Source organism: Papaver somniferum, chromosome 8, assembly GCF_003573695.1.
Source record: "Papaver somniferum cultivar HN1 chromosome 8, ASM357369v1, whole genome shotgun sequence".
Classification (NCBI taxonomy): domain Eukaryota; kingdom Viridiplantae; phylum Streptophyta; class Magnoliopsida; order Ranunculales; family Papaveraceae; genus Papaver; species Papaver somniferum.
The window spans coordinates 143,684,471-143,693,857 of NC_039365.1; the positions used below are offsets into that span (position 1 = coordinate 143,684,471).

The 9,387-nt window shown below is 39.1% G+C and overlaps 3 protein-coding genes across 6 annotated transcripts; 2 read left to right on the top strand and 1 right to left on the bottom strand.

Moving 5' to 3' along the window:
• Window positions 1–213: 213 nt before the first annotated feature.
• On the bottom strand, window positions 214–3,947 carry LOC113303309 (probable splicing factor 3A subunit 1). 3 transcript variants are annotated; one of them, XR_003337395.1, is made up of 4 exons: window positions 3,796–3,947; window positions 1,478–3,589; window positions 821–1,360; window positions 214–620 (listed from the first exon to the last, which is right to left on the bottom strand). XR_003337395.1 is itself a non-coding variant. In XM_026552342.1 (3 exons), exons 2-3 carry the CDS (start codon window positions 3,572–3,574, stop codon window positions 1,088–1,090), a joined length of 2,370 nt encoding a protein of 789 aa, XP_026408127.1. In that variant the 5' UTR covers window positions 3,575–3,589; window positions 3,796–3,947; the 3' UTR covers window positions 727–1,087. The 3 variants fall into 3 exon arrangements, 1 of the variants encoding a protein (XP_026408127.1); XR_003337396.1 differs by having other exon boundaries at window positions 797–1,360; XM_026552342.1 differs by lacking the exon at window positions 214–620 and having other exon boundaries at window positions 727–1,360.
• Window positions 3,948–4,106: 159 nt separating this feature from the next.
• LOC113304702 lies at window positions 4,107–6,354 on the top strand. Of its 2 annotated transcripts, none has more exons than XM_026553845.1 (4): window positions 4,107–4,195; window positions 4,333–4,599; window positions 4,898–4,971; window positions 6,041–6,354. In XM_026553845.1, exons 2-4 carry the CDS (start codon window positions 4,360–4,362, stop codon window positions 6,054–6,056), a joined length of 330 nt encoding a protein of 109 aa, XP_026409630.1. In that variant the 5' UTR covers window positions 4,107–4,195; window positions 4,333–4,359; the 3' UTR covers window positions 6,057–6,354. The 2 variants fall into 2 exon arrangements, with proteins under 2 accessions (XP_026409630.1, XP_026409629.1); XM_026553844.1 differs by lacking the exon at window positions 6,041–6,354 and adding an exon at window positions 5,639–6,002.
• A 696-nt stretch (window positions 6,355–7,050) lies between these two features.
• Window positions 7,051–8,128, top strand: LOC113303120. The gene is made up of 2 exons (XM_026552115.1): window positions 7,051–7,153; window positions 7,251–8,128. Exon 2 carries the CDS (start codon window positions 7,340–7,342, stop codon window positions 8,009–8,011), a length of 672 nt encoding a protein of 223 aa, XP_026407900.1. The 5' UTR covers window positions 7,051–7,153; window positions 7,251–7,339; the 3' UTR covers window positions 8,012–8,128.
• Window positions 8,129–9,387: the final 1,259 nt, after the last annotated feature.

Here is a 9,387-nt window from a genome sequence, read left to right on the forward strand (position 1 = left end):
GTGGCATATACAGATTTTTTATTCTAACAAGAGTAGTAATGAGAAGGAAGCACATAATAACGTCATATTAAAATATCAAAAATCTATAAGAAAATTTCTATGCACTTTCAAACTGAAATCCTCTCGGATCCACAATAAAAATAGGGGGAGAGGATTAACTTCCCACATACAAGCCAATCAAGAAAACCTAGGATAAGCTGCAAAACTCCAAAGTCCAAACCCTTATTCTGGGAGAGCAATTTACTTCCAATGACACTAGAGTGTAGGTAACTGAAGTAGGAAAATGAAATTGGGTATTTCAAACCTAGTCTACATCAGTTTTGTTGGCTCCACTTTAATAATCTATAACTGCAGCTCCGTGTGCTGACAAAATTAAGGATGCCTGGTTCAAATATGCCTACAATGGAGCTGTACTATAACTAACCATTCTTTTTTTACTTAATTCAAACCAGATACAATTTGTTAAAAGTAGAACATCAAAAATCCTATGCAAAACGAAAAGACATATTTGTCCCAAAAACAAGAACCCATTGCACACGAGGGAAGCTCCTTTCTCCTGTACTGGCATTAGAGTCCCTTCTAAAACGAAAGCAGCAGAAGATGGTTATTTAAGCACAAACCTGCAAAAGATTACCTTCATCAGAAATGTTAACCTGCAGGTCAGAAGTATGAGAGAAGCGACACAAATACTAGCCTCAAACTACTTTGGCTACAGCACACACAGTAAGCAAGTGGAATTTCAAGCATTCATAAAACAAACAACTGGAAACTGAGGAATGTAACAGTAGTTTATCACATTAAAAAAGTAGCCACTACTGACTTGGTCTCCATAAGCACAATGAACTTGTGACTTTCCATGTCGACGCTGATAGATAATCACCTAGGCACCGCATCTGTAGTATATGCCAGACTTGCTATCAGTTTAAACCAAAATAATAGTCTGGTGCAGATCTAGACATGAATCATATCAAAAATCTAAAACAAGGTAGAATACATGTTGCACCACATTTTTAACTGGATACTTTCATCTAGTAGTAAGTAAACTGAATATTAAACCCCAACTCTGCATGTAAGGAAGGAAAATGATCTATCTCTTTCTGCCACCACGTTCTTTAAATGCAAGGGTAAGAGTTTCCCCAGCTCCGACGTTACAATGTGCGAGTGACCACTGATCCTTAAGGACAATACCACCTCGCCCACTCAGTTTCTGTTTATTTGCAGCAATCTGAGTCTCCCCAGCGATCTTCTCCTTCAAATTACCAATAGTCTCAGATAGAGATTGTACGGTAATCTCCAAAAGTCGTCCATTAAGGTTCAATTCATCCACATTCGGAATAGCTACAACAATGCGGGCAGGTCCCTGCGAGAATAGATAAAAGAAAAAGACAGTCAAGAAAAGGATACCAAATTAAAATAACGAGAGAAAAAAAGGACGGACAATAAACAACCCGGAAAAAAAGTGAGAAAGATCAAATACCGGATGTTGAGCCAAGAACTGCGCTTCTGGTATAAGCTGATCTTCAACCTTTTGCCTTTTTGGCTCTGGTTCCTCCGGAAGTGGAGGAGGAGCTTCCTCGGGTGGTGGTGGTGGCGGCGGCATCATTTGTGGTGGCATCACTTGCATAGGTGGAGGTGGAAGGTGTGAGAAGGGCCTAGGCATTCCCAAAGGTGGGTAGTGTGACCCAGGAGGAGGAGGAGGTATACTTGAAGGGTTCACGGGAACTTGTTGAGCAAGTTGGGGTGGTCGGTTCATCATCATAGGCGGACCAGGGTTCATCGTCATAGGAGGAAGAGGAGCCCCAACTCCCTGCATATTCTGCATAATAGGAGGTCTAGGATGCATGTACTGTCCGCTATTAGGGTATTGCATTGTATTTTGCCCCATTCTAGGCATATTCAACGCTAACCCTGGTGGTGGAGGTAGAGGACGAACTGATGGCACACCAGGTTTTGGAGGAGGTGCGGCAGGACCAGGTAAATTGTTACCATTCTCCATTTGATCCTCGAGACTCTGTGACATTGCCTGGTTTGCGGTTCTACCAATGCTTCCTGTGTGGCCATCCCATATGACCTGCTTAGGTTGCTCCTCTTTCTTCTTTTCAATCTCTGCCTTAACAGCATTAGATACTTCTTCTTCTGTCGTTCCAAAAATATCAGGACGTGTTCGAGCAAGGCCCACAATGTTCCTTGATATCTCATCATCTTGAGCAAGAGTGGTCTCCCGAATCTTAGCCATCATCCTCTCCTTTTGTTCCTTGTACTTTGGATCAATTAGGGAAATCCTCATATGCTCTGCCATTTCACTTATAGGAATCAATTCTCCAGTAATTGGAGAAACAACAAACTTTGTGGGATCTCTTTCTGCTGGGATCCTCTCTTCCGGTCTCTTCCAATTCTTTACGATTCTCATTGGCGCTTCCGGCTCCTCGGAAGCTGCTGATCTATTTTCACGCTTCTTCTCATCGTCATTATCATCCATACTAGCCGCTCTCATACCCTCCTCAACAAGTTTCACTTCTTCTTCATCCATCTCCATATCTGCCTCCTTTCCAGGCTCAACAGGTACCACATCTTCATCCATAGATGTTATCTTGCTCCTTCTAATAACTTCCTCCAGTGTCATTGGAGGAGGCAAATCCTCATCCTCGTCATCTACAAAATCAATTGCCTCAACCACAACAAAATCATGCCAATCAATCATAGCCATCTGCATGCGTTCCTGTTCAATCTCATCTTCAGCTTTCAACCTAGCTTGTTCCTGTGACCTTTCCCACTCAAGTCTATGCAAACACCTCTCAAGAACAGTGGTCATATCCACCACACTATTACGAAGTTTCTCCGTCAAACCTTTCGGAGGCATCAAAACCTTCGAATAGGCATCCGCAAGTGCAGTAAAGAACATAAACATACTATGAGTAGGTTTTAGAAAATGGAATTGATGGTTATTAATTTCCCTACTAGTCAAACCTGTCAAGAACGATTTCCCGTTTCTAGCAACAAACTGAGCAGTAAGCTTGATAATATCCAACTCTTCACCTGTAATACCTTCCGGTAGCCGAACTGTATACGTCTCAGGTTCTGGAGGCACAAGAACTTTTCGGACAGGTTTAAACTGGGCTGACGGGTCAGGCTTAGTTTCAGATAATTCATTAGCATCTCCAGCAGAATCAGCACTCGGTACTACCTCTACTCCAGAGGAATCATCAGCTTGTGGGGTTAGCTCGTTTTGGGCACGGAATTCAGACAATCGATGCTGGTAATACGCATTATAAGGATCAGACCCATTCAAGAAATTGAATTTGGCATTTCCAGCATTATTTGCAATAATCCTCTTTTCGAAATCAGGCCCATTCTTTGCAACAAAGTGTGCAGTCTTATCAACAATTGTTCGGATGTCCGGAGGAGGATGAATAATACCTATCGTTCTTGTATGTGTAGCAACAGATGCTGGTGGAGGAGTAACATTGTCATGTGGTGGTGAGTCTTCAGCAGTAACTTGAGATAATGGAAGCGGTCCTAAATTTCCATCTGATGGCGGTGCTGGAAGGGGCAATATTGGTAATGACCCCAACATCTTTTGTTCGAATACCTGCAACAAATCGAATCAAAAATTAGGGTTCACATTCACAGACATCAATTTACATAGACAAATACAAAATACAGAACTAAAATACTGAAACACAAAAGGAGATAAACAATCAGCGCTTAACAAATCTACAAAGAACCTAAAAATAGAAGTAGAACAGAAGAAAATTAACTGTAAATCTAACCAAGAAGAATCAAGACGAAGCTTACCTAGGTATCCTCGGATCTGCTTGACCTTGATGTATATATTTAGGGTTTAAGCATAAGTGAGGAGGAAATCTAGGGTTTTGGGAGACGAAAGGTTTTGAAGATGGGATGGCTTTTCAATTTTTCTCTCCCGCAGAGATGTTTTAGGTCTGGTGATTGGGAGAAGCTATTAGTAAGCACGATTGATAATAGGGGTACCTATTTATATACGAGGGGTACCAGACCTGGTCAAACACCTAAGACCACGGGACCGACTTCGCTTTTAGAAGTCAATAGTAATCCCCCTTGGAGAAATCAGTTTTCCCTATAGTAGAAGCGAGAAAAAAGAAAAACCCTCAGACCTAAAATCTCAAATCATTTCTCTCCAATTCTTCTCGCATTGCAAGAGCTCTGAGTGAGGAAAGTACGATTTTTCTCGCTCTTTATATATATATATCTAATCTTGTGCATTTCTGCTCTAATCCTTTGAATATACGGAAACCCTACGATTTTATACACTATTCTTACTGTTAATTGGGTGTTTTTTTGTTTATTATCTAGGATTTTTCTTTTGATACTGTTTGGACAATGGCGTTGAGAACAACGAATGTGCTGAAAAATGCGATGGGGAGTTTAGGGTGTAGATTAAGTTGTATACGGTGTGTTCATGCAGCACCTGCTCCACTGGAAAATGCTATGGCTCGTCCAATTGAAAATCAGTTTGTGTTCCCTGGTTGTGATCGAGAAGTGGAGAGTGATGATAGAATTGAAGTGCCCACTTTCGGTATTGGTGGTTCAATGGAACTTATGGCTGTCCCAAAGAAAAAGGTGATCTTTTGGTCTTGATCCCTAATGTTCATCTCCACCATGCTAGGCAGTTGACAAATATGATTTGGTTTTGATTCTAGTACATTTATGCTGCTTCCTGTGTGTTTCTGAGTCTCGGTTCCCTTTTGATTATGTATGAGCAATCTGTAGATGCACTCTTTTTTTTAGATGTTTGAAGAGGGTTTTTGAGCTTCTTTTTGTTTATGGTATTTTGATGTTTAGTGTTTGCATAGTTGTCGGATTCAGAAAATTCTTAAAGGGTGGATAATGGTTGATAACCTTTGTAGAAAATGTGCAGATCTCTAAGTTTAGGAGAGGCATAAGAAATGGACCAAAGGCACTGAAACCAATACCGGTGATAATACGTTGCAGGTAAGCTTTCAATCGTTCTCTACAGCACAAGTTTTTCTTTTAATTTTGCACACGTTTTAACTGCCCAAGGATAAAACTTGGTTAATGGCAAAATCATATTTGCTTAACATCCCTTATCGATACTATTGTGAAAATCTAAGTGAGATTTAAGTTACTGCCAGAAATGTGCTGTTGTTTCGGCTGGTTCTGTTCTCAATCTTGGTCTTTAGTTTTTGTTCCCTTAGGGTTCATTAACACTCCTTGAACAATAGTGTCAAACTTAAGGTCTTAAAGCAGGAGTCCTACTGGAATCCAATTAATTGGAAGTAACGGAGACCTTCCACTTTCCTTGGCTAGCTTAAAAAGGTACTGTCCCAATATTTTTGGTAGGTCGTTAACCCATGAATCACCCACATTAATGTTGCAGATTACACGCCCGACTTCTTTTTTATATAGTAATAGGATAACTTGTAGCAGATTTGCAAGCCAATCTGATTTTTTCCACCCATGTTTATTTGTTCTCAGCTAATTTCCATTGGCTTCTAGTCCTCCACAGATTAATCATGACAATAAACATTGTCTTGTAAGGCAGGCATTTGGTCATCTCTCTTACCATTTTACTTATAAACTAACGATATACGATACCCATTGTCTAAACTTCCGTTTCATATTCCTTTTTGCGATGTAGGAGTTGTGGTCGAGTTAAGCTCCCACACTTTTTTTGTTGCAGTGGAGAAAGAGGGATCCCTGGTGAACAAAATTAGCCTAGCAACTGAAAGTTGGTAGAAGGTCAAGGAAAAATCGAGTATAGGTGGTAGAACTTAAGGATTTTGAGAAATTACATTTTCCAATTCAATTTAGTGCGTCTAGTGCTGATCTTACAGTTACAGAACATTTTGGTCTGATATAAGTTCATCTTTAAGTTTATGAAATAAAACTGTTTTGTGTTACTTGCTGTAGCCACCCCATTTTATTTGACATGTCTTTACTATCACAAGGAACAGAAATGTCTATTCATACACTATATTTTGAATCTTTGGTTGATTTTTTTATTTCTTCTGCACCATGTGAAACAACACTCGTCTCTTAGGGGAAAGAAACTCTGATGCTGTTAAGTGAAAAAACTTGTACAACAATGATCATCCATCTTATGAACACCACTCGTCCTGTTTACTTGTTTCGCTACTCGTCTTGGCTCATCACGTACCATATATAACTGAACAGAATTCGTCACGTAATATGGGTTGATCAGGATAAATTTATTGCTTGTGGTGTTTGTTATTGTAACCTATTTGAGACTGACCTAATCAGCTGGTCTTGAACACTAATAGTTACGTATTAGTTGCTCAGAAATGGATGGGAAAGTATAAAGTTGAGTTCTTGTCTGTAATATGGCCATTCTCATCTTTGCGCAATGTTAAATTGAATGTGCATCTTTGCGCATCTTAAGCTGTTACGCTACTGATAAATGGTACGTATGTTTGCTGTATACCATTTTCTGATCAGAATGTAAAGCATCTCGTCCCATTTTCTGAGTCATACAGGTAGTCTATAAAACGTCCCAACCTTTTTTGCTAACCTGTTTCAACATCTAGTTTGATCAACTGCTAATAAGATCGGAGAAGGTCTAGCACATGCACCTTTAAGACATCTTATATGGTTACAGATTTGATGAGGGACGTTTGATACAGAACATGAACGTCTAGGAATAACTGAATAGTTGGAATTTATGGGATGTGTTATTAATTTTTCATAAAACTCCACCAACACCCATTTCGAGGCACAATAACAATTGAATCAGTGAGCATGCTGTGCCTCCATCTTCGTTTTCTCGTTTATTGGTGTCTGTCCGAGCTTAACTTGTCATGTCCCTGTTCAACTTCACTACCCTAATGTTGTGATACCAATTCCTAACTAAACTAGTTTTCCTTATTTAGTTTACTTTAATTAAGTCAGTTTCCTTATTGCAACAAACTCTTATTTTGGTATTATTATTGCTTGATCAACAAGCTTGAATAGATTATAAATACGTAACTTGAGTTGTAATGAGATATCAATCAATAACAACTTAGTTTTAATTAAGTTTTTCCTTCTCAGAGCTGCAGGCTGACCCCCAATCAAAGGGTTTATCCGGCTCTTTCTTGTGTGCTAAACTCTTTTCTAGTGTTAAAGTTCAAGAACCGTAACACCTGGATCAGAGCAGGTTCAGTTCAATCTCCAAAAATCGACCAATTTTTTTTTAGAGTTCTTTCTTTTACTCATAATGTCTTACACAGAAAATTTGAAAATCGTGCATGAAGGTATTGAAGTCGTAGCAGACAAGATCGACAATCTTGTTGACACTATTGCTAACCTTCATGTTCTTGATGAAGAGACTCAACAGAAGAAGATGGCAGATAAGTTGTTGCTCCGTGAACAAGAGCGTACTGCTCTCGCCACACAGCTTGACACATCCATGGAAACCTCTTTCCACAACGTATTTAGAGAATTTTTACCTCTGCTACAACAACATCCTGGTGTTGATCCTCCACCACCTCCACCACCAAATCATGGTCAACCACAACAGCTGCGCCCTAATATCAATTTTCCAACCTTTGCTGGTGAAGACCCTGATGGCTGGATTTTTAATGCAGACCAATATTTTAGTGTTTACAATACATCTGACGCTCTTAAAATTGTTGTCGCCTCTGCTCATCTTAAAGGCGGGGCCAACCAATGGTTTCGATGGAGAAGAACCAAAACTGCAGTCAATTCGTGGGAACAGTTTTGTACTTTAGTTCGTGAAAGATTTGCTCCGGAAAAATTTGTTGATGCTCGGTTGGCTATTAACACCATTAATCAGCAAGGTACAATACGTGAACATATACCTGAATATGAGCATCTCTTAAACTTTGTTGATTTTCCTGAGGATTATTTAATCAGTTGCTTCATTCGTTCTTTAAAACCTCGTATTGGTACTACGGTTAAGTTGTTGGCACCACAAAAATTACTTGAGGCTTTTACTAAAGCTTTTCATCAAGAAGAATCCTATGCAGCTGTTACTAAGACTGTCACAAGATAAGCGGTATTGGGGCTGTTTTAATGCAATCTCAACAACCAATTGCATTCTTTGGTAAACCTCTTTCAGGCAAGAACTTAAACCTCTCTATTTATGACAAAGAGATGTTAGTTGTTGTTTCTGCAGTCCAAAAATGGCGTTCGTACTTGCTTGGAAGACACTTTAAGATATATACAGATCATCGTAGTATTAAGTTTTTCTTGGATCAGAAATTATCTTCCATGGAAACAAGAGAAATGGTTGTCCAAGCTGTTAGGCTATGATTATGAGATTATTTTTCGTCGTGGAAAGGAGAACATTGGAGCAGATGTTTTATCAAGATGTACTCACTCATATTTTCATCTATCTACACCTATTTTTCTGGTGTTGATGACATTAGTCAAGAATGTCATAATGATGCAGATTTGGGAGTCTTAATTCAACATTTACAACAAGATACAAGTTTTAAGAAACACTTTTCTTATACTAATGGTCTACTACGTTACAAAAATCGTATAGTTGTGCCTTCAACTTCTGCATGGTGTGTCAAGCTGCTTGAAGAGTTTCATTCTCAACCTATTGGTGGTCATTCTGGGTATTTGAGGACTTACAAGAGACTCCAACAAAAAATTTACTGGAAAGGGATGAAGAAATCCATAAAAGATTTTATTTCCAAGTGTGATACTTGTCAACGGAATAAGTCAGAATCAATATCTCCACCTGGTCTTTTGAATCCCCTTCCTATTCCTACTGATATATGATTAGATATTTCAATGGATTTTGTGGATGGATTTCCAACTTCTAATCGAAAAAATTCAATTCTGGTGGTAGTGGATCGACTATCTAAGTATGCACATTTTATACCTCTCACACATCCATATACTGCAAGCTCGGTGGCTGAGATTTTTGTGCAAGAGATTGTACATATTCATGGTATGCCCAAGAGTATTGTTAGTGACCGAGATCCAATATTTATCAACAACTTTTGGGAAGCATTCTTTGCTTTACAAAATACCAAGTTGTGTCGCAGTTCTGCATATCACCCACAATCTGATGGGCAAACTGAAGTCACAAATCGTACTTTGAATGTTATCTTCGTTGTTTTGCAGGAACAAAGCCGAATGATTGGTCAAAATGGCTTCCATGGGCAGAATGGTGGTATAATACCAGTTTTAATACTGCTATTCAGATGACACCATACCAAGCAGTGTATAGTCGACTACCTCCTACAATATCATCATATTTACCAGGAACAACCTCTATTGATGTTATTGACTCTAATTTGAAGGCAAGAGATTACACTCTCAAACTTCTACATTCACATCTACAAGCTGCTCAAGAGAGAATGAAGAAATATGTTGATACAAATCGTACTGAGCGCAGTTTTGCTGTTGATGATT

Bases quoted from the DNA above. Each gene is read 5' to 3' on its own strand.
- LOC113303309 (XM_026552342.1), bottom strand. From the start codon at position 3,574: ATGTTGGGGTCATTACCAATATTGCCCCTTCCAGCACCGCCATCAGAT. The intron at 1,361-1,477 runs GTATTTGATCTT...CTATTCTCGCAG, and splicing joins AGTTCTTGGCTCAACATCCG to GGACCTGCCCGCATTGTTGT.
- LOC113304702 (XM_026553844.1), top strand. From the start codon at position 4,360: ATGGCGTTGAGAACAACGAATGTGCTGAAAAATGCGATGGGGAGTTTA. The intron at 4,600-4,897 runs GTGATCTTTTGG...GAAAATGTGCAG, and splicing joins TGGCTGTCCCAAAGAAAAAG to ATCTCTAAGTTTAGGAGAGG. The intron at 4,972-5,638 runs GTAAGCTTTCAA...TTTGCGATGTAG, and splicing joins CCGGTGATAATACGTTGCAG to GAGTTGTGGTCGAGTTAAGC.
- LOC113303120 (XM_026552115.1), top strand. From the start codon at position 7,340: ATGGCAGATAAGTTGTTGCTCCGTGAACAAGAGCGTACTGCTCTCGCC.